This window comes from Pseudorca crassidens, chromosome 7 (assembly GCF_039906515.1).
Source record: "Pseudorca crassidens isolate mPseCra1 chromosome 7, mPseCra1.hap1, whole genome shotgun sequence".
NCBI classification, from domain to species: Eukaryota; Metazoa; Chordata; class Mammalia; order Artiodactyla; family Delphinidae; genus Pseudorca; species Pseudorca crassidens.
In genome coordinates, this window is record NC_090302.1 from 723,211 (window position 1) to 749,173 (window position 25,963).

The window sequence follows — 25,963 nt, forward strand, 5'->3', positions numbered from 1 at the left end:
TCACACGCTCTCTTCCGCTCACACGTGCTGTTTCTGGTTGTGTGGCGGACATCACACACGAACAGTGGCCAGAGTGGTCTCAGCCCGCGCTGCTTTCCGGTGGTGGCTCGTCCGGCCCTGGGGGCTGCGCTGGGGGCCTCCACCTGCCTCCCCACCCGCCCAAGTCTGTTCAAAGCCTGTTGTTTCGGCTTCACAGCCTCCCAGACGCCAGCGGGTGGAGGAGGCTGAGTGCTGGCTGCCTCTCGAGAGCGTCCCACTTCCTCTCTGAGTTGGCATCTTTGCCCCTCTCCCCGTGGCGTGTGCAGGACTCAGGCACCGAGGGGTGGGGTGGAACGGGACGGCCGTCCCCGGGGTCCTGGCGGCCCGGCGGCGCTGACTGCCTGCTCCATCCTCCTGTTGGCGTAGAGGCTGTGCCCAGGTGGGCATCATCCGGGCCCTGACAGAGGGCGGCATCCCTGCGCACGTGCTCGGACGTCCACCAGGGCCTTCACAGGCGCCCTGTGCTCTGAGGAGTGGAACTACAGCCAGATACGGATCCGGGCCAAGCAGTGGGCTGAGGTGAGGGGCCCTGCAGGGCCGGGGACGCAGGAGGGCATCGAGACGGACGTGGCTCTGCAGGGCTCTGGCCTCAGGGCGTGGCTTGTTGGGGCAGGGAGGGCACAGAGAAGCAAGGGCGTCAGTGTTGTGGGATGGGCTCTGGTTCATGCCTGGTCTTGAGTTGTAAAGGTGACTGAGGAGAGGTTAGTGCACGCACAGTTCCCCACATTTCCACACCCACCCCACAGGGCCATGGGGGCACCGGTGCCGGTAGGCAGGCAGGGGGCAAGGCGTAGGTCGGGGCCCTATTGGGGTTTCTGTGGGAAGGGCAAGGCGGGGCAGGGCACACAGCTTAAGATCTGCCCGTTCGAATAATTCCGGCGGGTTTCTGGGCATAGCTGCCTGGCACCTGGCCCTGGGTGATTCAGGCTTGGGGTGTGCGTTAGACACAGGTGGTCGGGTGTGGGCTCTGGAAGGGCTGGGTGAGCCCAGGTCTGTCTCTCTCCCCCGGTGTGCGGGACCCCAAATGCCAGAGCATCAGGGACACAGAAAGTAAGAAATATACGTCGTTGGTACAGTTGGCCCTGCGGTGAACGGACGCCAGGGGACAGTCCAGGATCTGGGGACCCACCCGGGCAGGCGGGCTGCAGCCTGCCCTTCTCAGGGCTCTGCTCGTTTTTTGTGGAGCAGGCCATCTGCCCGATCCACAGATCCCCAAGGCGCCCAGTCTCCCTGGGGGCTGCGGGCTGCTCGGCTCCGGTCACTAAGGACAGCCTCCGAGGGCAGTGGCCGCGGGGGACGGTGCTCTAGCCTCAGCAAGGGTCTGCGTGCAGGTCGGGCAGAGCTCTCCCACGGGTGTGGGAACAGCCAGGGGGCTTCGGGCATCATGTCCTGCCACCCTGAGTTTCTGCTGGGCCAAGGGAGCCCACTGGGCAGCCACCCTGTGGGCCATGGGGGATGGACCCCCCAGGCTGCTCTGTGGTCCCACCTGTTGGCACGTGGAGGGGGCACGGTGGGGTGGCTGCGGTGCTGGGCAAGGGCCTCCTCGGGAGTGAGGGCCTTGCTGCCCGCAGAGGACACTGGGGATGTCCTAGGCTGTCCTGGTTCCCTGTCCTCCAGGGGCACGTGTGTGCCTTCTGCTCGTCCACGAGTCTCAGTGAGAGCGGCTGGGGGCGCGTGACTCACCCCCAGCTGGGGGCCCACGCCCACTTACAGCCCGTCCCAGCGTCTGTCCACACAGAGGCAAGGAGGACCCTTCCTCTCCATCCCTGACCCCTGAGGAGTCAGGCATTCTTGGGCCTGTGCCCTGTGCTCACAGGTCCTCACTGAGGAAGGATGGGCATCGGTCCTACCAGAGATCACGGGGCTTTGGCAGTGAGGGCTTCCCAGGATCAGAGGGGTGGAGCGTCTGCCGCGGTGGAGTGTGAAGGCCAAGCCCAGGCCAGCCCGGAGGGGCAGTGGTGGATGCTCAGCTGGCCCTGGTCCTGGATGGGCCTTGTCCCAGTGAGCCTTGAGCCGTCCCCGCTGAGCGGGCGGTGAGGGCCCAGCTGGCCAGGCCTGCCCGGGGTCAGCAGGCGTTCCTCTGGGACCTCCAGGCCCTGCCATTCAGGCCACAGTGTTTGCTCCCCACAGGCTTCTATTCGCAGAAAGCGCACGTGAGTGCCCAGGTCCCTGCTCCCTTCTCCTGACACAGGCTCTTGGTGTTCCCTCGGGGTCGCCTGCTGCCGGTGCCCGGAGAGGGAGGCGGGGGGTGAGCCCCTTCTCCTCTGCAGAGGCCTCACACGTGCCCCCGTGTGCCACCCCCCAGGATGTGATGTCGATGGTAAAGACCATGCTGGACCTGACCTACCCCATCCCCTCTGTGTTCGTGTTCTCGGGGGCTGGCTGCAGCAGAAGCATCTGCAGTGTCTTCAAGGACAGGCAGATCGAGGTGCACCCCCAGCAGAGCCCACGGCCTCAGCCTGCCTGGGCCTGGACACCCTGGGCCCACAGGGTCGAGGGCTGGCAGCCGGGGGTGGTCCCTCTGAGTCCCGTTCCCCTCACAGGACCTGTGGGTCCCCTACTTCACCATCACCACGGACATCACAGCCTCTGCCATGAGGGTCCACACAGATGGTGAGCACCTCCTCCCGGGGTGCAGGCTCCCCAGCGGGGAGGGGCGTTAAGGGGCCAGTTCCAGGCCAGGCCCAGGGAAGCCCCAGGATCTCCCAGAGGAGGCAAGAGGCTCGGGGAGATGTGAACAGAGATGACTGCTCTGGGCCCAAAGGCTGAAGGGTGCACAGGGAGAGGTAGAGATGGGACGGGGGCAGAGGGGCAGACTGAGGGCCCACGTGGGTCACAGCTGCGTGTGGGTCGGAGCAGAATGCTGAGGAGAGAGCCCATCTGTGGGTGGGCGGCTGAGGCCCTTCTCCAGGCCAGAGTGTTTTGGGAGCCCCTTGAAATGGGTCTGCTTAGAAGTGAGTGGGGTGGCAGGGCTGGCAGAAGCTCACGGCAAGGGGAGATGTGGGCAGGCCCAGAGCAAGCCCGGCCCCCCTGCGCTCCGTCTGAGGGGGAGGATGTCCAGGAAGGGTGTCATCTGCCCGGGCCTGGTGCTCTCCGCCGGAGGCCAGACGTGCAGGGCTCAGGACCCGTGTCGGCGAGGCTCTGAGCCGAGGGTCCAGGGCAGGAACTCACCCTGGGCAGCGAAAGGCTCCTTTCCTCTCCCCCGATCCCTCTGGACCCCCTCCCAGGCTCACTGTGGAGGTACGTGCGTGCCAGCATGTCCCTGTCGGGCTACATGCCCCCGCTCTGCGACCCCAAAGATGGACACCTGCTGATAGACGGGGGCTCCATCAACAACCTCCCAGGTACTGTGACGGATGGGGGGCGGCCGCCCGGCCCCGCCTCAGCCCCACCGCTCCTGCGCGCTGGGGGTTACGGGCGTGCGCACGCTCGGCGCTGCGTGCTCCCAGCAGATGGCTCTATTTGTCGGCTCAGCAGTGCTCAGAACCAGGCCAGGTAGAGGGGCCGGCCGCAATTAGGGCCCGTCTGTGCCCACAGTCAGAACTAACAGCCTGCAGGTGTCGGGTCTGCTGTGGGCAAGGCCCCTCCTGGGGCACACCTGTCACCTGTTGGACAGCTCTGTGCGCTTGGCCGACCCCCTCCACAGGCCCAGGTGTGAGGGTGGAGAGGAGGCCCTCCCCACCCTCCAAACCCTCACCCCCGTCCCCCCACTCTCAGCGCCTCTCAGGCAGGCTCTGCCCCCAGCCCTGGCTCCACCCCAACTTCCCCCAGCTCTGACCCGTCACCCCAGCCAGGCTCCCGCCTGGGGCTCTGCATACCTGTCCCCATTGGTGACCAGGCCACTTCCTCCCCAGCAGATGTGGCCAGGTCAATGGGGGTAAAGGTGGTGATTGCCATCGACATGGGCAGCCGGGATGAGACAGACCTCACCAACTACGGGGATGCGCTCTCCAGGTGGTGGCTGCTGTGGAAGCGCTGGAATCCCTTGGCCACGAAGGTCAAGGTGGGGGCCCAGCCCTGCCTACCCCAGCTGCTCCTCCCCACATCCTGGCGCCTGTGTCCCTGAGACCCTGAGATGGGCAGGGAGGGGGTGCACCTTCCAGGCTCTGGGTCCAGGAGGGTGGTGGTCGGTCACTCACCATCCCTGCCCGCCTGGGACCAGCTCTGGGAAAGGAGCCAGGCCTAGAGGCTCCACACACCCCAGGACCCCTGGCTGGGTGCCCAGCCTCCCCCCAGGCCTAGTAGAAATTGCCTCCCCTTGGGGGGAGGGAAGGGGAAGGAAGGGCCAGGGCAGGAGACTCAGTGGCTGTGCCCAGATGGAGGCCAGGGGCCACGCAGGGACAGGAGAGCCACACTCAAGGGCTGTGACACGGCAGGTGTTGAACATGGTGGAGATCCAGACGCGCCTGGCCTATGTGTGCTGCGTCCGGCAGCTGGAGATGGTGAAGAGCAGCGACTACTGCGAGGACCTGCGCCCCTCCCCCCCCAACAGCTACGGCACCCTGGACTTCAGCAAGTTCGACGAGATCTGTGTGAGTGTCCAGGCCGGCTGCCCCTCCCAGGCCTCCCTGCTCTCGCGTCCCGATCACGGGGTTCCCGGTGTGTGTGCAGGAGGTGGGGTACCAGCACGGCCGAACAGTGTTTGACATCTGGGGTCGCAGTGGCATGATGGAGAAGATGCTGCAGGATCGGTAGGGGACGAGCAAGGTGAAGGCGTGCGATGTGAGTGCCTGAGTTGGCACCCCTCCTTCCTCTCCCACTCCTGTGACCCGTCCTCTGCTGCCCAGTCCAAAAGAGAGGCAGGGCTCCCTGCAGCCAGCAGCACGTTGGCACACCCTCTCAACTGCTCAGGCCTGCAGGTTCCCCTGCCCCGCCCCAGGGGCCAGAAGACAAGGGCAAGGGCAGTGGCCCTGGGGGCTGTCTCTTGGCCTCTGCCCCCCTTTGACTCTCCACCCTTGAAGTGCTCACGTGGGAGAGGATGTCACTGTGGGTGGGGGGCTGCTCAGGACTCTGCCTGTCGTCCGTGCCCCACCCGCATTCCAGGGCTAGGACCACAGAGGGTCATAGAGAGGGTGGGGCCGGCTGCGGTCAGGGGCTTCGCCAGATGTCTCCTTCGCCTCTGCCCCCAACGTGCTCACCTGCCCCAACGCCTCCTTCATGGACCTCACTGAGATCGTATCACGTATCGAGCCTGCCAAGGTGGCTGCAGCAGATGGTGAGTTGGACCCCGGGCCATATGCCCACACAGCTGAGGATGGTAGTGGCAATGTCCCCTCCTGACCCTTGACACTCTCAATAAGCCACCCTGGCCACCAGGCTCCCTCTAGCAGCCCCTGGCCCTGGTAGGCTGCATATGGGGACCCATGCCGGCCCCTGCCCCTGCTCTCAAGAGGATACCTGCATGGCCCTGCTCTCTGCCCAGATGAGTCTGACCACCAGACCGAATACAAGGAGGTGCTGCTGGGCAGCCCCAGCAGACCTGGGCTCCGACTCAGTGAGCTGCCCGGACACCCTGTGCTCCCCAGCTGAGCTGCCAGCTCCAAGGGCTCCAAAGCAGGCCAGCTGCTCCCTCCCTGCTGCCCTCCTGGCTTGCCCCCACCTTGACCTTGACCGTGTGTGCGGTTTGCTTCCAGGAGGACAAGCCCTCGCTTTGGCATCGGCACTCCCGTCTGGCTTCCCCTGAACCATCCCAGGACTCCTCGTCCCCCCTGGCCCTCTGACCAAGATGGGTAGAGGTCTCTGCTCTGATGCACCCTGCAGCCAGCAGCTCCTGTGGGTGGGTTTCAGAGAACCAGCTGGCGCAGCTCCTGCAGCTCTTCCCCAGCCTGCCAGGGAGACCCTGCTGGGGCCCAGGGCCCTGCCGGCCGGTGTTGGAGTGTCTGGGGCCTCTCTGCGCCGGCCGCTCCTGGTGGGGCACTGGGTCCTGGCATCCCCTGCACACACAGCAGTCCTGGGGGGCTGTGTCGGCCCCTGCGGGCCCCCTGAGGCCTCTGAGATGTCAGAGCCCCTGATGCTTCTGCTTAGCCTGTCAATAAAGGTAGATCTGATTGTGTGGGACATGTGGTCCCTGTGCCGAGGTCCCCCGGGCAGGGGGCAGCACCAAGATGGGCAGCCCCACAGTCCTGAGGCTGCAGGGCGGAGTGGTCACCATGCGGGGACCCCAGGACCCCAAGCCAGGCAGGCAGGACACCCAAGGTCTGGGGTGCAGCTGGGATCCCCCCAAACCAAGGATGAGGCCCTCCCGAGCTCTCAGGCATTGTTTCCATTCTGTACACACAAGAGTCTTCCCTAAGATGATGCCCACACCTTACTTTTCAGATCATTAAATAGCGCCAGGGGGGTCCTTTTGTACAAAAAAGGAGACCTGTCAGCTCTATGACTTTGGAGTCCACGATCCCTGCCGGTCTCGGAGCAGGGCACATGGGTCTGCGAGAGCAGGGAGACCCTTGACCGGAGGGCCCAGGACCCTGAGGTCGGGGGACCGCAGGCCTCAGTTTCCCAGCTCCAGAGGCAGCTTTGAGAGGGCGGAGAGATGGTTGGTCCCGCCCCCTGCCGCCCAACCCGGCCCCCTGGCCCCCCGCCCCCCCACCTACTGCCGGTGTGGTGGGCGAGGCTTCAGCGTAGTCCCTTCTGGGCCCCGCCCGGCTCTGACGTTACGGTGGGCGGAGCCTTCCTCGCCCTGCTTTGGCTGTGGACGGCCCGGCCCTAGCCCTGACGTAACGGGGGCGGCCCCGCCGAGCCCCGCCCCTTCCCTGACGTCGCGGTGGGCGGAGCGCCACCCCCGGGCCTGGCAGTGCTGTTCGGTGCGGCGGAGCGCGCGGAGTGATCGGCGCGGCCATGCGGAAACCGAACCCGAGCCCAAGCCTGAGCCCGAACCCGAGCCCGATCTCCGGCGCGGCGCGGCTCCCCCGACGGAGGCGACGGGCGCGGGGCGCGCTCTGAGGCCTGGGGATGCGCCGCCGCCTCGACCATGGGCGCCGTCGCCTCCCGGAGGAGGGCGCTGCGGAGCGAGGCCATGTCCTCGGTGGCGGCCAAAGTGCGGTGAGTGCGGCGGACCGACCGCCGGGGCCAGCGGCGCCCCCGCCCCCGCCCCCGCAGCGTGATCGCAGCCGGCGCCCCGCCCCCACCTCCGTGCGGTTCCCTTCCCTGAGGCTGCGGTGGGCGAGCTGCACGACCTCACGACCCTCACACACACTGGGTGGCAGGGGCTGGATGGAAAGCAGACCTGGGCCCAGGTCTGGCCAAGGTGCACCGACACCCAAGGGTCCCCGAACTGCGACCTGCCAGCCCTGGGCATTCTGAGGTGGGATGGGAGTGCTTGCTGGGGGTGACCCCTGAGCCCTCCCTTGCTGGCGCCGAGGGCCTGGGTGGGGTGGGGACGCCAGGGTGGGTGGTGTGCACTGACGGCGCACCCCGCTGTCCACCCCTCAGAGCAGCCCGAGCGTTTGGCGAGTACCTGTCCCAGAGTCACCCCGAGAATCGAAACGGTGCAGGTAAGGGCACGTGAGACAGTGCCGGGACGGGGTCCACCCACAGCCCCCCATCCTAGGCGAGAGGATGCTGTCTCCTGTCCAGGTCAGGCCCAGCCCCTGCGCACTGTGGGGCGTGAGCAGGCAGCTAGTGCCCTGCTGGGCTGGCTTCCTCACGCCCCCTGCCCCGCCTGGCCCAGAGCCCCAGGAGGAGCTCCGAGTCACTCATCACCACGGCACCCACCCAGCTTGGGCTGTTGGCATGGCAACAGGCCTCCTGGCACCCCCAGGACTGGCACCACTGTCTCTGGGGGCCAGCTGGTAGGGAGGAGGGGAGAAGTTGGCACTGGGCACATGGGCGTGGTGGCAGGCTGGGAGGTGGCCTGCTTGTTTCTGGCCCCACCCCATCACCCACAGGTAGCACAGCCTGTCGCCCACACGCACGTAAGAGGGGCTTGGGGCCCCGATAGGCGTGAGACGTGAACCTCTAGGGGGAGTGCGCAGCTCAGAAATACCTCTTCTGAAGTCATCAGGGCCCACGGTTCGTTCAGCGGGCCAGGCACCCGCTGGGTATTCATTCCCTGCCTTCAGAACACCCGGAGACTGGGAGGGCAGGGCCAGCAGGCCGCAAGCTCACCTGGTGCCTCTCCCCCAGACCACCTGCTGGCTGACGCCTACTCTGGCCACGACGGGTCCCCCGAGATGCAGCCTGCCCCCCAGAACAAGCGCCGCCTCTCCCTCATTTCCAACGGCCGCTATGAGGACAGCCTCCCGGAGGAGGCCGTCAGTGGGAAGCCGGCCGGCGAGGGCCCCCAGCCCCGTGTGTATACCATCTCCGGGGAGCCGGCCCTGCTTCCCGGCCCGGAGGCCGAGGCCATCGAGCTGGCTGTGGTGAAGGGGCGGCAGCAGCGGGAGCGGCACCCCCGCCACCATAGCCAGCCCCTGCGCACCAGCCCGGGCGGCAGTCGTGAGGACGTCAGCAGACCCTGCCAGAGCTGGGCGGGCAGCCGCCAGGGCTCCAGGGAATGTCCTGGATGTGCCCAGCTCGCCCCCAGTCCTTCCCCTCAGGCCTTTGGGCTGGACCAACCGCCTCTGCCTGAGGCCGCCAGCCGCCGCAAGAAGCTGGAGAGGATGTACAGCGTTGACCGTGTGTCTGGTGAGGGGGCTCGCTGGGGGCCTGGGCAGCTTCAGGCAGGATGCTGGTGCTGGGGTCGGCCAGCCAGCAGCGAGCACTGTGAGGCTTGGGCAGAGCAGGGTGCCCAGGTCACGGCCTGCAGGTGGCGACCTGCCGCCACATCCCGTGCCCCACCTCAGGCCTCATGGTTGGCTTTAGCCTTGCCAGCACCAAGTCACCGGAGGAGTGCTTCCCCGAGGAGGGGGCCTGGGAGGGTCTTAAAGGTTGAGCAGGTAGAAAACCTGGCTGAACGGGAAGATCGGGCTGCCTCCAGGGAGTCCTGGGGAACAGTCCCTGCCCTGGGGCCCACTCACCAAGGGAGGCGCATGATTGCCTGGGGCCCAGCCAGCTACTGGGGCTCGCCCCAGGATGGTCAAGCTGTGCCGGTGGCTGCGGAGCCCCGGAGGCCTGCTGTCGGCAAGAGGCCTCCCTGGGACATTCAAGTGGCCCCACGCTTCCTGGTTCTGAGGTTGTCATCTCCTGAGAGCAGAATTCTACCTAGCAGACTTGGCACGTCCTCTCAGGGCACCTCTTGGGCCTCCAGATCAGCAACCCAGCTGGGCCTCAGGGCACAGGCCTGGGGTGTGGGCAGTTCACCTCCACGACCTCATGTTCCTCTGATGCACCCAGGCCAGGGGCTGGGACGGGGGTCAGGGAAGAAAGTAGAGCGACCCACTCTGTCTAGTGGCTGTAGGGGCCCTGGGAAGGGGCGGTCTCCACCTCGCCCTCCGAGAAGGGTCTGGGAGAGGGGAGGTCCAACCAAGTGGACGCCAGAGTGGGCCGCAGAGAAGGCCCTGGAGACCCCAAGGAGAGGCTGCAGCCATTTGTCCCTGCCCTTCCCCTCCTGCTTAAATGGAGACAAAATCAATCCTTTTCCTGGGCACCCTGGAGGCAGGCTGTGCTCTCAAAAGAACACTCGTCAGCTGTGGGTAGCAGAGGGAGAGCCAAGCAAAGACAAGCGTCACCAAGCCGCTGAGCTGTTGTGCCTTGAAGAGCTGAGCGGACACCCAAGCCTGCTGGCTCTGCGCCGCTGGGGAGCCCTGGCGCTTCTCCTCCACCGTCTGTGGCAGAAGCATCCCCTTCCCCGACAGGTGGGGGTAAAGGCTTCAGGAACCCCTGAGCCAGCCTAGTCACTGCTCCTTTGGTCTTTTCCAGATGACATCCCCATCCGTACCTGGTTCCCCAAGGAAAACCTCTTCAGTTTCCAGACAGCAACCACAACTATGCAAGCGTGAGTCCCGTCTGACGTGTGCCGGGCCCAAGCCGGGCGCCGTCTTCCTGGTGCTCAGGAATTACTGCCGGACCCTCTCCGGTCCTGAGCCCACCTGCGTGGCTGCTTCTGAGCAGCCCCGTGTGCCGTGTACCGCCAGCTCTGCCTGAATGTGTCAGCCTGAAGGAAGGCAGGCCTGGCTGCTCTGAACTCCCGCTGCCCCTCCCCCGCCCCACCCCTTCCCCACTGCCCTGTCCCTCAGTCCCTCCAGTCCGTCCATCCTGTCCTGCGGGGACCTGGCTGGGGGCTGCAGCTGATGCAGCCACCAGCAGAGGTGGTTCGCTGCCCTGTGTCACCCAGCTCCGCCTTCACGCACGCCCCAAACAGCGGCCCACTTGTGTTTCGTGTGTTGCAAGCGATCACAACTTAGTCCCCTGGGGGCGTGCTCTTGACCTTCGCACAGCTGGGTGTTCTGTCAGGGCTTCCTTTCAGGGAGGGACTCTGCTGCAGTGTCCCCGATACCAGAAGCTTCCTCCTGCGTGTGCTACCCTGGGGAGCGCACCACCGCCCTTGGGCCGGATGGGGGCCGCTACCTTCGCTGCTGGACCCAGGGTCGGCAGGGCACAGTCAGGCCTCTATGCGGCCTGACAAGGTCACAGCATCTGGTGGCCTGGGCCACGGTGACTTCCGCGTCTGCTGCCCTTGCAAGGGCTGGCCTGCGGCATAGCCGGCACCCTGCTGGTGCTTGTGTGCCTGTGAGGGATCCTCCAGGTCAATGACAAGAAAGGAACTAACTGAAGGGCGGTTGGGGGTCTGAGGGTCTCTGCTCACTGTGTCTTCTCTCTCACGCTGCCCCTTCCCGCCTCGACTCTAGCATCTCGTAAGTACCATGTGGACCTCGAGCCTGAGGGCATGGCGGTTGTCCCTGGGGGACTCTCCCACCCCCAAGTAGGTTGGGGCAGGCCAGGGACCTGGGCCTTGACCATGAGGGCGTGCTGGGTCCCAGCGAGCGCCAAGGCTACAGCAGGGCCTGCGGAACTGGGCCGAGGACAGGGCGAGGCAGGCCAGGACCTTCTGCCTGGCCCAGCGCCCTGGATGCCCCGCTGGGCCCTGTGCTCGAGCCTCTGTCCCCACGTCTCTGTCCCTCTTGCCTGCGGCCAAGGGCAGTGCTGACTCGTGGTGGTTTCCCAGGGTGTTCAGGGGCTACGCGGAGAGGAAGCGCCGGAAACGGGAGAATGATTCCGCGTCTGTAATCCAGAGGTAGGGCCTGCCAGCCACTCGCCACCAGGGTCCGTCTCTTGTCTGTCCTGGTCTAGCCTGGGCCCACCCAGCTCAGCAGACCTGATGGGGGAAGGGCGGTGGCGAACACTGGCCTGGCCCTGCTCTGGGGACGCGGCAGGCAGGAAAGGTCAAGTGGCCTGAGCCCCTAGGCCTGTGTTTTGGGGGTACAGTGACAGCTGAACTGCAGCCAGCTGGCCCCCCTGTGCCTTTTTCTGGCCCTTGAAGCCCGGAGCAGTGGGGTCAGCAGCCAGGCTTACCCTCCCTAAACCCCACCCACCTCAGAGATGTGTCCAGGAAGCTTGTCTGTCCATCTTGGAAGTTGGGCTTTGGCAGGGCACAAAGTTTGGAGTGAAGGAGACCTGCTTCTGAGGTGGCCCAGGGACACAGCAGCAGGGGAGGGGGCAGCTGCCAGCCCCTAACCCACCTCCCGCTTGGGGACAGTTGTGCTGCCCTGGCCACCGTGCGCAGGAAGCAGGAGCCCTTGACCACGGGGGGCGGGAGGCTCTCGGGGTTCAGAGTACCTGGGCGCAAGGAGAGAAGGGAAGCGTGGGCAGCGAAGGTGGGAGACCCGAGTGCACAGGGTCGCCGAGGGAGCTGTCCTGGGAGAGGGTGGGGCTGCAGGAGGAGGCTGGCTTATCGTGCCTTTGTACTGGCAGCAAAGGGGGAGTCCGGGAGGAGTCTCAGGAGGAGAGGGACTGGGTGGGATTTGCCTGTGGGAGAGCTGGGGGCGCCGGGAGGGCATCCCTCACGGCAAGGGGCAATGTTGGGACGGTGGCCAGCAAGCAGTGGGGAGGGGAGCGCGTGGGACGGGGCGCCACCCTCGCGGCCCTCACCAGCCCCCGGTGCTTCCGCCCCCAGGAACTTCCGCAAACACCTGCGCATGGTCGGCAGCCGGCGGGTGAAGGCCCAGAGTAAGGCCCGGGAGCGGCGCGGGCGGGCGGGCGGGCGGGGGCGCGCTGTTCTTGGCCGGCTGGGGCTTTGCGTGCTGCTCTCTGCGCCCCAAAGGCCCGCGTCCCCAGGCCCCGCTGCAGCCCCGCGGGCGGGCACCTTCCCACTCCCAGGCTCCGCCCCAGGACAGGGCCCCGCCCCTGCACTCAGACTCCGCCCATGTCCACCTAGCACTGTCCTTGTCCAACGTCGACCCTCCGCACTCCCCACTCCCGCCCCTCCCGCCGCAGTGGCGTCCTCCACTCTCCGGACCCCCTCACCGTCCCCACGTCCTCCCCAGCCAGCCCCTGTCCCTGTCCACCTCGTGTGGCTGCAGGCCCCGCCCCTAACGGGTTCTGCTTTCGCTGCAGCGTTCGCCGAGCGGCGCGAGCGGAGCTTCAGCCGGTCCTGGAGCGACCCCACCCCCATGAAAGCCGACACCTCCCACGACTCCCGAGACAGTAGGTGCCCGGCGGCGCAGGCCAGCGCACCTCTCCCAGAGGCTCCCCTAGGCCCCAGTTCTGCGCTCCCACCCCGGGGGAGCAGCTAGGCTTCTGCGCCTTTGCTGAACCTCAGTTCACCAGACTGGGGGGGGGGGCGCTCTGGCACCTCCGATTTTCTGGGCAGGGGTAACTAAGGGCTGCGGCTCGCTGGCTGCCCTGGCCTGGTGCCGCCCTCATGCCCGAAGCCTGAGGAGCAGTGCCAGACTCCTCCTTGGCCCAGGCGACAGGCGCACCTGGCTGGAGCTGACCCTTGCCCTCCGGCTCCCACTGGCCTTGCACCAGGGTCCACTGCCTTCCAGCCGCCAGCCTTGCCAGGCTGCTGGGGTCCTCAGCTTGGCGCTCTCACCCACCCTGGGTTTCCCCCTGACCTGGAGGACCCTCTGGGACAGGGCTTGCTGGCTCTGGCCTCCACGCATCTCTGGGGGTTGCAGCCGGGACAGGAGGCGCTGCAGCTGACCCTCAGGCCCGTGGCACATCCTGCCCTACAGGTAGTGACCTGCAGAGCTCGCATTGCACCTTGGGTGAGGCCTTTGAGGACCTGGACTGGGAGACGGAGAGGGGCCTGGAGGCTGTAGCCTGTGACACTGAGGGCTTCGTGCCACCCAAGGTCATGGTGAGGCCCCACACAGCTGTTGCAGGCTGCTCAGCAGTGGGGAGGGGGGTCTCAGGGGGGCTCCTGCTGCCCACTGGCTCCCAGGCGGCCAGGGCACTGAGTGGCCCCCTTGTTGTTCCCAGCTCATCTCCTCTAAAGTGCCCAAAGCTGAGTACATCCCCACCATCCTCCGCAGGGACGACCCCTCCATCATTCCCATCCTCTACGTGAGTGCCTGCCCAGCCCCCATCGCGGTGTTGGGTGGGGGGTGCTGCCTGAGAAGGGCTCTGACGTGGGGCTGGCTTCCATCTGTCCCAGGACCACGAGCACGCCACCTTCGAGGACATTCTGGGTAAGTACTCCGCCCCCCCCCACCCCACCCTCTGGTCTTGGGGCCGCTGGGGGCGGCACTCACACCTCTGCCTCCTGCAGAGGAGATAGAGAAGAAGCTGAACGTCTACCACAAGGGGGCCAAAATCTGGAAGATGCTGATTTTCTGCCAGGTAGGGCTCAGCCCTTCCTGCCCAGGGGTGGGGGGTGGAGGGTGCCACCTCCCTGGGCATGCACGTTTGCATCTGCACGTGTTGAGGGCAGCGGTGGTTGGACACCGGTGCGCGGCCCCGTCTGCTAACTGCAGTCTCTCACAGGGCGGCCCAGGACACCTGTACTTGCTCAAGAACAAGGTGGCCACCTTTGCCAAAGTGGAGAAGGAAGAGGACATGATCCAGTGAGCTGGGGGGAGCTGGGAGGCTGGGGGGCTGGATGCAGCACCTGCTGGGGCACCGTGTCCCCGCAGTGCCTCCTGTGATGCCCCCTCACACCTGGGGGTCGGGCTGGAGGCCACCTGTGACCACCCCTCCCCCGCCAGCTTCTGGAAACGGTTGAGCCACTTGATGAGCAAAGTGAACCCGGAGCCGAATGTCATCCACGTCATGGGCTGCTACGTCCTGGGGAACCCCAACGGGGAGAAGGTATGGGGCCCAGACCCCAGACCTGTGAAGGGTTGATAGAACCCCCATTTCTCTCCAGATTCCCTTTCCCTTCTCATCCTCCCAGAGAAACCCCCATGCCTGGGCCTAACCAGCTGGGGGCGTCCTGTCCCCCACCCCCCATTCTCCTCATCCCTCTCTCTTCCCCTGCCCTGAGCTCATGGCCCACCCCCTCTTTTCAGCTGTTCCAGAACCTCAGGACCCTCATGACCCCTTACAGGGTCACCTTCGAGTCCCCCCTGGAGCTGTCAGCCCAAGGTGAGTTTGCCGGGCTGGTCTCCAGTTGTGGGGTGGGTTCCGGGGGGCGGTGGCCTGAGCCCCGGCCTCGCCCCTCCTGCCTCAGGGAAGCAGATGATCGAGACCTACTTTGACTTCCGGCTGTACCGCCTGTGGAAAAGCCGCCAGCACTCGAAGCTGCTGGACTTTGAGGACGTTCTGTGAGGGGTGGGTCCACCACCCGGCCGCTTCCTCGGACCAGCGACGGGGGCTGGGCCGCTGTGTGCTGCCCAGTACCGTGTGGGTCCTGGTCTTCACGGCCACTTCAGGGCACCCTCAGACGTCGCTCAGGTTCCCTCCCAGGGGTCTGCTCCTCAAGGCATCACGGGTCAAAGAGGTCCCAGCCCCCGCGCCTGGGAGGAGCCACCGCGGCCGGTGGATGTTGACCGGGTCTAGGCCTCGGCTGGAGGCTGCAGCTCTGGGGCGGTTCCTGTGCAGGGTCATAGAAATAAGTGCAATTTTCTACAACCCCTGAGACGATTCAGAGGGAAGCAGCATCACTGGTTAACTAGTTAAGTGCTACGTTACTAGTAACGGCGTAGACCACCCGGCTCAGCGTGTGTTCAGGACCTTGTCTGCCCCAGCGCCCCAGCCCTGCCGTATCTGATCACCAGCACCAGGGCGGCCCGCCTGCCCGGCCTGGCTCCGTCCCTGGCCGAGTCCCTGATCGTCTGTGCTCGCGCTGCTCTCGCCACCCCGCTTACCTGGCCTCGGCCGCGCCGGCTCGGCAGGGGTGCCTGGGCAGCAGCTGGGGGGCACACCTTCTTTCTTTCAGAGCGGGCCCTGCCTGCTCCCCTGCCTCCCAGGCCCGCCCAGCTCCCTGCTGCTGTCCAGCTCAGCTTTTGGCGGCCGAGTTCTGAAGGCCTCTCCTAGTGCAGAGCCCTGGGGTCTCGGCGGGGCCTGCTGGGGCTGGGTCCTGGTGGGTGAGAACCCTGCTGCACTCCACGTAGGGGCCTGGACCCTGCAGCCGGGGCCTGAGAGCTGGGCGGCCGGTGTGCTGCGGGCTCGAAGCCTGGCCCGTGGCCCAGTGGGTGGGCTCTCTTGTACATAGCTGGGGCTCGGGGGCTGGCCCCCCTTTGCAGAGCCTGGTCTGAGACACCTGGCTGTGCCCCCAGCCAAGGGGGGGCGGGGGCTGAAAAATGTACGACTTTCCTTAGAGTGACCATTAAATCTGATTCTCTGCTGCGGCTGCCGCGTGGGTCTCCTCTCTCAGCACCCACCGTCCACTGCCTCCCTGGGCCCAGAAGATTCTGGGCCCGCTGGTCTGAGGTTGTTGCTGTGATGGCCGCCTGCACATCCTGGCCTGGAGCAAGGGGCTGGAGCGGCTAGGCCTGCCCTGCCAAGGGCACACTCTGCGAGAGGTCTGGGGACGGGGCCCCCAGGGCTCCGGGGAAGCGTCTGGGGAAAGAGCAGGTCCTTGACACGGCTGCAGGATGTGGTCCTGCAGAGGAGCCAGGTGAGGTCGGGGGATGAGGGCAGAGACACCCTCCTCCTGCAGCCTCTGCCCCACTCCTGGGCACAGAGCGGAGGGCCATTCCTTCCCTCAGGCCATTCTCTGCATGTGGTCAGCAGTGTGGCCAGGCTAGGAGGTGGCTAGGAGGTGACCACAGGACCAGCTGGCCATCACTAGCCTTAGTCATCCCCAGATGTGCCCATTGCCACCACCCTCCCCTCCAGTGGCCAAGGTGCTTTGGGGTCCAGCCAGGCTTGGCTACCCTGGTGGCTCCTGGTCCAGTTGCCTGTGGGCAGATCAGCAGGTGCCAGATGGGTGCATCCAGGGCCACCAAGGGCTGGGGAGGGCGGGGGCTGCCAGGGGATGGCGTGGGTGAGGGCGGGGGGCCTGGAGGCTGGCAGCCTGGCATCAGGGGGTGCTGCCAGGAGAATTCATGTCCGGAAGAAAGCCCACGCAGGCCACGAGGATAGCTCCCGGCGTGACCCAGCTGCTCTCACCGTGTGCTTCGAAGGCACGATTACCGTGTGACCTGCAGGCCTGACCCCGGGGCTGCCAGAAGCTTTGTCGCGTGGCCCTGCCCCTCCCCCAGACTCTGACGGTGGACCCTGTAGTCGAGGGACTGGGGCTGCGGAAGCAAGTGGGCTTGCCCCACAGTCTTCTGGGTCAGCTGCTGTGGGTAAGGGCTGGTGAGGTCCGCCCGTGGGAGGCTTGAGGTCTTGCATCTGGTTCACAGGGTTCCTTCCCTCACACCCCATAAGCACCAACCAGCGTGTTGGAGAAAAGACATGAAGCCCAGTACAAATGAGGAAGGCGTTTTGGGAAAAGAACAAAACGAGGGGAGGGGTGGCCGACCCGGAGGCAGGCTGGGTGGGGGCGGGGCACGCTCAGGTCTCTGTGGCCTTCCCCGCACACCCAGCCAGCTGGGAACCCGCGGCAGCAGCCAGCGAGGGCTGGGGGAGGAGTATTGGCGACTAGTGCGCGAGGAAAGGCTTAAGGTCCTTAGCATGCGAGGAGTTTTGATGTATTGACAAGAAAGAGACAAAAGCCAGCAGAGGACAGTGGGTAAAGGCCTGAACTGACAACTCGCAGAGGAGAAAGTCAAGCGGCCGATGAAGAGCCAGTGAAGGGGAAGAGGTGCTTGCTGCCTGTTTGTTTGGCAAAAATTTAAAGGGTATGAGTCACCCTGTGCTGGTGACTGTGTGGGGAGGAGATCATGTGAATTGCCATAGCCTTATTAGAAAACAGTCTGGGAATAGCTCTTAAAATATAACTGGTAAACACTGAACCAGCACCTCCCACTGGGGCCTTCTGCATGGATGTCCATGTCCCACAGTTCACGCCATTAACTGGGGCAAGGCCAGATCATGTGGACGGCTATCCTGGAAGAGGCAGATTGTTTAAAAGGCTTGTTGAGGGAGAAGTATGGTTGGGCCTGCAAGAGGCCCGAATACTCTCTGTTTAAACTGATGAGGTCAAGCTCACAGTGATGAGGTGTGTTCCGCTCACCCACCGTGACACACACGCCTTTATAATGTCTGATGTCCAGTCCTCACCTCCTGGTGACAACGTGGACAGAGGTGGCCCCGGCCTGCCCTGTCTACCTGTGCTGCTCTCTCCAAGCCTTGCAGTGTGCATGCCCCAGCCTACGTGGCCAGGCTCACCCCCTCAACCCCAAACAGCCACCCCCCGTTACCCCCTGCCCTGGATGTGTGCCCTAGAGGGACAGACCCCACCCTGGGGAGGACAGACTCAGGGCACATCTGCCTTGTCTAGAACCTTCCATCACCATTAGGATGAAACTCAGATCCACTGTTTGCCCTACTATCCGGAAGGGACACGTTGTGCCTACAGCTCCTTTAGGAGGTCTGTGTGGGGGGAAGAGAGTCGCACTTGAATTCCCAGGGAGGGATCTCCAGAGACCAGGATTAGGAGGGAGATCATCAAAGCCACTGTGGAGGCACCCTCCTGCTGGTCCCACCCCACGCAGCTGTCACCCAGACAGGGCCAGGGTCTTTCTGGGGACCCCAGGAAGGCAGTCGTGGACCAGACATGCTGTATTCATTGGACATGGCTCAAGGGCCAGGAAGGGAGACCCTGGAAGGGGCTGGGAACTAGGGACCTGGAAAGGTCAGGAAAACCACCTGCAAAGGTGTTTATGAGCCCCTGGACCTGCTCCCAGGCCTGTGTGGACCTGACCCAACCAGCGCCCTCAACAGTGGGCCAGCCCGTTCCCAGACCCACCACTGGGGGCGCAGCTAAAACCCCAGCATTCTCCATAGGATGGAGGCAAGACCCCAGTCTCAGAGTGGAATTCAAAGTACTAGAAACCAGAAGAACTGTGGCACTTGCAGAACCATGAAGAGCTTACCAGCAGGTACCAAGGATGAGAAGACACAGGTGTTGAAATTATCTGACAAAGACTTGGTAGAGCTGTTGTAAAGATGCTCACATGAGCTGTTGATCTAAAATAATAAAACAGCCAGTTACTTTACCAGCAATATGGGCTTATTCGGGAACAGTAAAGAACTGGAATTCAGGACAAGCAGTCTAAGGTGAACCACAAGCAAGTGCAGAGAACAAGGGAGCAGAAACTCTTTTATAGAGGAGAAGGCGGGGTTGGGAGGGGCTGTTCTAAACAAAGTGTCAGTTGGAGGAAACGGAGTTCACAGTGTGGTGGCTTTTCATTGGCTGAACTGTGATGGTCTCTCATTGGCTGGGCTGTTGCTGGGCCGGGAGAAAATCTTCCTTTCTCCTGCTGGGTAGTAAGTAGTAATCTTCCTGTTGGGTCTGCAATTGAGGCTGCACGGTAGGCCGTGGGCGCTCCCCCTTCTGGCCTCCTGTTAAATAAGGTTTCTGTTTATTAATTTTCACGTTTCTCCTTTTTGATCAAGATTTTTCTCTGAAAGCATTGCTTATCAAAAATCAGTTTTTTGGGCTTCCCTGGTGGCGTAGTGGTTGGGGGTCCGCCTGCTAATGCAGGGGACACGGGTTCGTGCCCCGGTCCGGGAGGATCCCACGTGCCGCGGAGTGGCTGGGCCTGTGAGCCATGGCCGCTGAGCCTGCGCGTCCGGAGCCTGTGCTCCGCAACGGGAGAGGCCACAGCAGTGAGAGGCCCGCGTACCGCAACAACAACAGCAACAAAAAGATCAGTTTTTTATGGATTCAGTGACTTTTTGTCCATCACTTCCAGGGAGGACCTTTCCTGGGTACCGTGTCCCTCGTGGAAGGGCGAGTGCACAGATTGGAAACCTCTTGAAGTCACATTCAAGTAACAAGGAGGGGTAGGAGGGAGATCTCAGGAATTTCCCATCTAAAGTCTGTGTCTTAGAATAGTGAATACAGCAAGGGAACAGTCAACACAGAAAGAAAGAAGCACTTTGAGAAGGCACAGTGCAGGAATAAACATGAAGCCGTAGCTGATAAATTTTCCCCCAAATAGCAAAACTTCAAGGACTTTTTATTTATTTATTAAAATTGAAGTATAGTTGATTGACAGTGTTGGGTTATCAAAGACTTATTCATTTGAAACTAAATGTTTGTCAATAATACAGCCTGTAGGTTACAAATTTAGACATGAATTTGGATAAGGATCCGGAGTCAGTTGATAGTCCAGATGCAAGAGAGAGACTAGTGTGAATTTGAAACCTAACAGGCCCGGTTCTGATATCTGGTCAGATGTCTTCTTCAATTCGGGGAAATCTTTGCTTTCAGGTCCCCAGTCGGTGTGCAGCTTCATTCAGGCATGAGTCACCGGAATCCAGGGGTCTATTGCTCGGAGTTTGACAGCACACGGGTGGGTTAGCAGTGCCTGGTTCGGGCCTTCCCAGTGAGGGTGAAGGGGGTCCTTATGGGTCTTTTCCAACAGAGTCTCCGGGCTGCAGGTGCGGTGCTCAAGCTCTTCGTCTCCTGGGAGCGTGCTGTGAACAGATCGCTCTTCCAGGGCATGGTTACTTTCAACAGACGCAATCAGGCCTCTATAATATTGAAGTGTGCCTCCGCTTACCAGCAGTGGGTGAAAAGAGGCGGCTCTCAGGTGCATCCGAGGTCTGGTGACTGTCTCAGGGGTGAGAGTTTATGAGTTCCAAAGGGAGTGGTCTGAGATTTAGAGGGATAAACGGCAATGCTTTTGGCCACGGTAGTTGGAGAGTCTCTGTAAGTTTTGCCAGTCGGGTTTTAATAGTGTGATTAGTGCATTCGAGTAACCCTGTGGATTGGGGATGGTAAGACAGTGAGAGTGTAAAGCCGGCCAAACAGTACGGACTAGTCGAAGTACCAGACCAGCAAAGTGGGTTCCCGGGTCACTGTGAAGGACTACCCAGGGAAGGGGATTAGGGATTACCCAGGGAAGGAGAATCTTTTCTAACAAAATGTTAGCCTTGGAAGAAGCAGTGGCCTGTCTACAGGGGAAAACTCTGGTCCAGTGAGAAAACATACAGCTCATGACTAAACATGTTTGTATCTGTGAGGTGGGGAAGCTGTGTGAAATCCATCTGCCGAACCTCCAGTGGTCCGTGAGGCAGTTCAGTGTCCGGGAGCAGTGCGAACGGGTTTCCCTGGATCGTGTTTTGTTTCTCGTGGAGGTGTTTTTGGCCCCACCGTGTGGCACGTGGGATCTTAGCTCCCCAACCAGGAATCGAACCCTCACCCCCTGCATTGGAAACGCGGAGTCCTAACCACCAGACTGCCAGGGAAGTCCCTGCCTGGATTGTATTTGGACAGGTGAGACAGGTGGGACAAGCCAGGTGGACACTTTCTGCAGCCTTATGAATGTTTCCCCACCGATGTTGGTTCGTGAAGGCTCTCATTTTGTCAGTGGACCTATGGTTTAATGCATGTCCAATGGTGAGAAGTGAGAACCTTAGAATTTCTGGTGGAGGCTGGATCGTTATTTGGCCCAAGCTAGAGTTCTTTTTATCGAACCAACAGTCACTAGATTTCCAATATTGTTTTACCTTTTCTGGGGCCAATTGTTATGCATTTCTAGTCAATTTTTCCAGATTGTCGTCTTGGGGAGCATGTCTTTGGACCGTGACAGAAGTTTGGCCATTGAGTCCTTTGAGAGCAGTGGTTTTGGAGGAAATATCAGTGACATGGCTTCCTTTAGCCTCTGGGGAGTCGAGTCTGGAATGCCCAGGGATCTTAATAACCGTCAGGGCGGCCGCGAGAGTATGGTATCTGTTGGATTTGGACATAGGAGCCATTTTTAATCTTTTCCCCATTAGCGGTAAGGAACCTCGTTGTTTCCATCAGCGTCCCAAGGTGTTGGGCGGCCCCGAAGACATGCTGACGGTGTAAATATGGTGCTTTTGCCCTTGGCTGAAGCGCAAGCCGAGCGAGAGCATATGGTTCAGCCTGTTGGGCCAAAGTAGCCAAAAAGTAAAGGTGTTGCCTTGGTGACTTCGGGGGGGATGTAACAGCACACCCAGCAGTGTTTACCGCTGTCATCTTCAACAGGAGCCGTCAGTAAACCACGGGAAGTCCGCCCTGGTTAGAGGAGCCCCTGTGAAGCGGCATGGGGCATCAGCAGGTGATCTGTCAGTGTGAGGCAGTCATGAGGTTGGCAGAGAGGGAGAGAGCAGAACAGCAGTGGCAAGGTTGCTACAACGGGGAGAGCTGTGCGAGGAGCTGTTAGCAGGGTTTCATGGGAGGTGGGGTGACTAACTGGGAAGCGTCGGGTGTGTGAGAATTTGGGAGGGCTTCTACCGCGTGGGGTGCAAAGGTGGTGAAAACTCTTTCTCTGGTGATGATTCTTTCTCTGGTGGCCTTGACTGGAAGGGCAGTGGCAGGAGTGGCTCTGAGACCAGGGGGTATCCCCGTGCCGCAAGTCCAGCTGTCGGCTGTAATACTCAACGGGTCAATGGCAGCCCCCATGTTTTGGGGCAAGTACTCCAAGGGCGTTCCCATCCTTCTCACATACAAAGAGGCAAAAGAGAAGCTGATAATTAGGACGTCAAGGGCAGATGGTCTTGTTAAGCTTTTCTTCAAGGTCTCAAAGGCTGTGGCATCTTGATCTTCCCAAATAATAGTGTCAGTTTTGATCTTTTTTAATAGGGCATATAGGGCCTTTCCTGATGGTGCAGTGGATAAGACTCCGTGCTCCCAATGCAGGGGGCCCGGGTTCGATCCCTGGTCAGGGAACTAGATCCCACATGCATGCTGCAAGTAAGAGTTCACATGCCATAACTAAGGAGCCCGCCTGCCACAACTAAGACCCGGTGCAACCAAAAAAAAAAAAAAAAAAAAAATAGAGCATATAGGGGCTGGGCCATAAGGGAGAAATTTGGAATCCAATTTCGACTGTAGCCAGCTAACCCAAGAAAAACCTCATAATTGGGGCTTAGTTTTAGATTTGGGGATGTTCAGGATGCCATAAAGAGTACACAAATCCAAGTGTCACCCTTATTCCGAGATCATGTGCCCTAAATATTGATCCCGAGTTTGAGCAACTCAATTTTTCCTTGGAGACTTTATGTCCCTTTAAGCCCAAATGTTTTAACAGGTGGATGCTGTCTTCCTGTGAAGAGGTCTGAGGAAGCGAGCAGAGCAGCTTATCGTCTGTGTAATTGGCCCTTGAAGAACGCGGGTGTTTGGGGCATCCACCCCCGCACAGCTGAAAATCCACGTGTAACTTTTCAGTCAGCCCTCTGCGTCTACGTTTCTGTATCCATGGAGTCAACCAATTGCAAGTTGCACAGTACAGTACTACTGTAGTATTTATTGGGGAAAATGCATATAAATGGGCTTGCTCAGTTCTAACCCATGTTGTTCAAAGGCCAACTGTATATTGTAGCAAAGTCAAGCCTGCAGAAAACTTTGTCATCCAAGTCAGCTTTCAAGATTTGTGGAAAGTAAGAGGGATTTTTGTAAAACCTGGGGCATTGCTGTCCAGGTATATTTTTGTCCTTCCCAGGTGAAGGCAAAAAGGTACTGACTGGCTTTATCATCTGGAATGCTGAAGCGTGCACAGCACAGATTAATAACAGTGAAAAAATGTGCTTTCAGTAGGAACGGATGCTAGTGGAGTAGGGAGGTTAAGAACAACAGGGTGTCGAGGGGCAGCACGTTGATCATTGCCTGCAGGTCCTGGACAGGCCTCCATCCTCAGCCATTGGGCTTTCTCACAGGTTATATTTAATAGTATTACAGAGACTAGCACAAGGGGTAGTGAGGCTCTGAGCCTTGGAATCCTCTTACGGGCTTTACACCTTGAAGGGCTTCTTTCCTCATAGGGTATTGATTAGTTCTGGGGAGAGGTTTCGAGGGACCTATTTGAGTCTTAATGGGAAGAGCACTGTGGGTTTTGCCAATATCAGTTGGAGACGTTTTGCCCATAAGGAGGATGGTAGCTGACTCAGCAGGGACGAATGAGCAGCGTCTCCCGAATCAGCTCCAGGACCGTCAGAGACAAAGCAAAGCCAAGCCAGTGAAGGGTCACTGAACTCACCTGGTTGGCTATTTTGACTGTTACTGTGAAATTCTAGAATTATTTCCCCTTTTGGGAGAAAGAAATTCCGGCATATTTGCTGAGCTGTCTTGGCCCAATAAATGAATAGGGGCGGAGAGACTAAGGAGGGAAGTGTGGGTATCTCTCAGGGGCCTAAGCAAAAAGGAACAGGTTCAGGGACAGGACCCTGTTGAGGTTCATCAGAGACCCCCACTACTTGGATCACTTTCGTGCTCCGAGGCCAGGGCTGCTTTACCGCAGTTGAACTGAGAGTGAGGCTCTGGTGCCAAGAGATTGATTCCCAATCTGGAGAGTTGTTTTTCTGAGCTGATGAAGAGGGAGGGTTGGGAAGAACCCCTGTGGTTCCTCAGAGGCCCGTTGGTGGTGGTCAGGAGGGCGTTGGAAAGGCTGGTTAGAGGGCTGAAGGCACTTGAAGCACTTACACTTGTGACAATCTTTTTCCCAAAGTCCTGGCTTTTTGCGATAATAGCAGGAACTAGGAGGGTTTGGGTTTTGTTGAGGGACCTTTATTTGCTGGAGTTGAAATTAATCTTTTTTTTTAATTAATCTTTTAAGTGACTCATCTAGGGTGTGAGTGAGCTGGTTTGCCAAATTAACTAAATCTGGAGTGGACATAGCTTCCCATTCCATCCTGGTCCTTCTAACTAAAAGGAAAGATCTTCATTCAGCCCATTAATAAACAGAGTTAAAGGCTACCCTGATGGACTCAACATCTGAAGGAAGACCAGATTTTTTTTTTTTTAAACTATCTGAAGTTGATTGTAATAGTCATGAGCAGGTTCATCCGATTTTTGTGTGCAAGCCTGAATTTTGTTCACAACCACAGGCTAAGGACAGGCTACTATAATTGCTTGGGGGAGTCCTCCAGCAGGTGTTCTCACCTCTTGCCAAAAGTTGGGGGTTGTTTCTCTAAATCCCTTTCAGGATGTTCCCATCAGGCAAGTTTCATCCAATGTTTGGCTTGACCCCCATCCGCAAGCATATAGATCTGGGGAAACCAGGCTGGTATGTTTGGATAATGATGTTAAATTCTTCAGCAAACCTGTGGGGTTCCTCACTGACTTTAGGACACTCTTTTAGGGCTCTCAATTTGGCCTTAGTCTAGGGAACATGAACTTGGGTTTTGTTGGAATCTTCAGAAGACTTAAGTTTAAAGGGGCAGGTCCTGAACTAATGGTTACCGGGGGGAAGGATGGGGGAGAAGGATAGATTGGGAGTTTGGGATTGACATGTACACACTGCTATATTTAAAATAGATAAACAACGAGGACCTACTGTATAGCACAGGGAACTCTGCTCAATGTTCTGAAACAAATGGGAAAAGAAATAGAAAATGAATAGATACATATATATGTATAACTGAATCACTTTGCTGTACACCTGAAACTAACACAACATTGTTAATCAACTATGCTCCAATATAAAATAAAATTTTAAAGAATAAATAAAGAGGCAGATTCTAACAGGTTCAGAGGAGGAAGTTGGGAGAGGTTTAGGGAAGCACAGTGAGAGAATTGGAATGAGACAGCGGAGGGCAGAAGAAAAGAGGAAGATAGCGTGGGGGGGGGCGTGGGGGGGTGCTGAGCACAGGGGCTGCTTTGTCCACAGACAGGGGATGGGGGCCAGGGGGAGAGTCCTCAGAAGCCAGTTTTTCTTCAATTGTTTGTTTGCCTCAGTTAATTTAAAAATTGTATTTTGCTAAGTGGCAATTTCAGAATCTTGATAATGTTTGGAAGCCTCAAAATACCAATCAAAATAGGAATCCCGGGCTTCCCTGGTGGCGCAGTGGTTGGGAGTCCGCCTGCCAATGCGAGGGACACGGGTTCATGCCCCGGTCCGCGAGGATCCCACGTGCCGCGGAGCGGCTGGGCCCGTGAGCCATGGCGGCTGAGCGTGTGCTTCGCAACGGGAGAGGCCACAACAGTGAGAGGCCTGCGTACCGCGAAAAAAAAAAAAAAAAGGAATCCCGTTTAGTTTTGAAATTTTTTAGAGCCACGGCTGTCCAATTCGTCTTTAAGAAAAGTAAGCTTGGAAAATTTAAAAGTTCCCCATAATGACCATCAGTGTTATAAATTACTTTGGGTTAAGTTGGTCCATTTAATTAGAAATGTGCATGAGAGGGAATTCTCTGGTAGTCCAGTGGTTAGGACTCTGTGCTCTCACTGCCAAGGGCCTGGGTTCAATCACTGGTCAGGGAACTAAAATCCCACAAGCCACACATGGTACGGCCAAAAAAAACCCCAAAACCACAAACAGACAAAAAAAGAAATGTGCCTAAGGAAGGACCACAGTTTTTAAACATAAAACTGGTTGAAGGGGGTGGAGGGGGCACTGTCAAAACATTTAGATTGCTGGGATCCCTTTTCTTAGAGTTTTTTCTCTAGAGCAAAGGAAATAAATTTTTAAACAGCACAGTTCCTATAGGAATAACCCAGTTCCAAAGGAATTGGACCAAAGGCTTAGCAGTGCAGTTTCAGTAGGAACAGCCTTATTTCAAGAGACAGGCCAAACAGGTACTCTCAGAAAGGACAAAGCCTGTAAAGAAAGGATGAAGTCTTCCAAAAAAAGCAGATCTCAAATAAAGC

At 60.0% G+C, this 25,963-nt stretch overlaps 2 protein-coding genes across 11 annotated transcripts in view; both read left to right on the plus strand.

Annotated features, from left to right (window-relative positions):
- Nucleotides 1-5,225, plus strand: part of PNPLA7 (patatin like phospholipase domain containing 7) — a 29,161-nt gene extending 23,936 nt beyond the window's left edge. Inside the window, exons 11-18 of one of the 2 annotated variants that reach the window (XM_067742502.1) lie at nucleotides 406-558; nucleotides 2,231-2,467; nucleotides 2,583-2,652; nucleotides 3,267-3,383; nucleotides 3,897-4,042; nucleotides 4,416-4,571; nucleotides 4,651-4,761; nucleotides 5,083-5,225. In XM_067742502.1, coding sequence (XP_067598603.1) covers nucleotides 406-558; nucleotides 2,231-2,467; nucleotides 2,583-2,652; nucleotides 3,267-3,383; nucleotides 3,897-4,042; nucleotides 4,416-4,571; nucleotides 4,651-4,734 — 963 coding nt within the window. In that variant the 3' untranslated portion in view covers nucleotides 4,735-4,761; nucleotides 5,083-5,225. Of the gene's footprint in view, nucleotides 1-405; nucleotides 559-2,230; nucleotides 2,653-3,266; nucleotides 4,043-4,415; nucleotides 4,572-4,650; nucleotides 4,762-5,082 lie in introns of those variants that run through there. The other variant, XM_067742501.1, reaches the window with a different exon arrangement.
- A 544-nt stretch (nucleotides 5,226-5,769) lies between these two features.
- NSMF (NMDA receptor synaptonuclear signaling and neuronal migration factor) overlaps nucleotides 5,770-25,963 on the plus strand; it is a 35,779-nt gene continuing 15,585 nt past the window's right edge. Inside the window, exons 1-15 of one of the 9 annotated variants that reach the window (XM_067742528.1) lie at nucleotides 6,669-7,080; nucleotides 7,471-7,532; nucleotides 8,164-8,664; nucleotides 9,838-9,913; nucleotides 11,084-11,152; nucleotides 12,032-12,084; nucleotides 12,472-12,561; nucleotides 13,092-13,216; nucleotides 13,339-13,422; nucleotides 13,514-13,547; nucleotides 13,628-13,698; nucleotides 13,843-13,922; nucleotides 14,064-14,166; nucleotides 14,367-14,442; nucleotides 18,193-18,404. In XM_067742528.1, coding sequence (XP_067598629.1) covers nucleotides 7,010-7,080; nucleotides 7,471-7,532; nucleotides 8,164-8,664; nucleotides 9,838-9,913; nucleotides 11,084-11,152; nucleotides 12,032-12,084; nucleotides 12,472-12,561; nucleotides 13,092-13,216; nucleotides 13,339-13,422; nucleotides 13,514-13,547; nucleotides 13,628-13,698; nucleotides 13,843-13,922; nucleotides 14,064-14,166; nucleotides 14,367-14,442; nucleotides 18,193-18,272 — 1,575 coding nt within the window. In that variant the 5' untranslated portion in view covers nucleotides 6,669-7,009 and the 3' untranslated portion in view covers nucleotides 18,273-18,404. Of the gene's footprint in view, nucleotides 7,081-7,470; nucleotides 7,533-8,163; nucleotides 8,665-9,837; nucleotides 9,914-11,083; nucleotides 11,153-12,031; nucleotides 12,085-12,471; nucleotides 12,562-13,091; nucleotides 13,217-13,338; nucleotides 13,423-13,513; nucleotides 13,548-13,627; nucleotides 13,699-13,842; nucleotides 13,923-14,063; nucleotides 14,167-14,366; nucleotides 14,443-14,527; nucleotides 15,648-18,192; nucleotides 18,405-25,963 lie in introns of those variants that run through there. The other 8 variants (XM_067742526.1, XM_067742529.1, XM_067742533.1 and 5 more) reach the window with 8 other exon arrangements.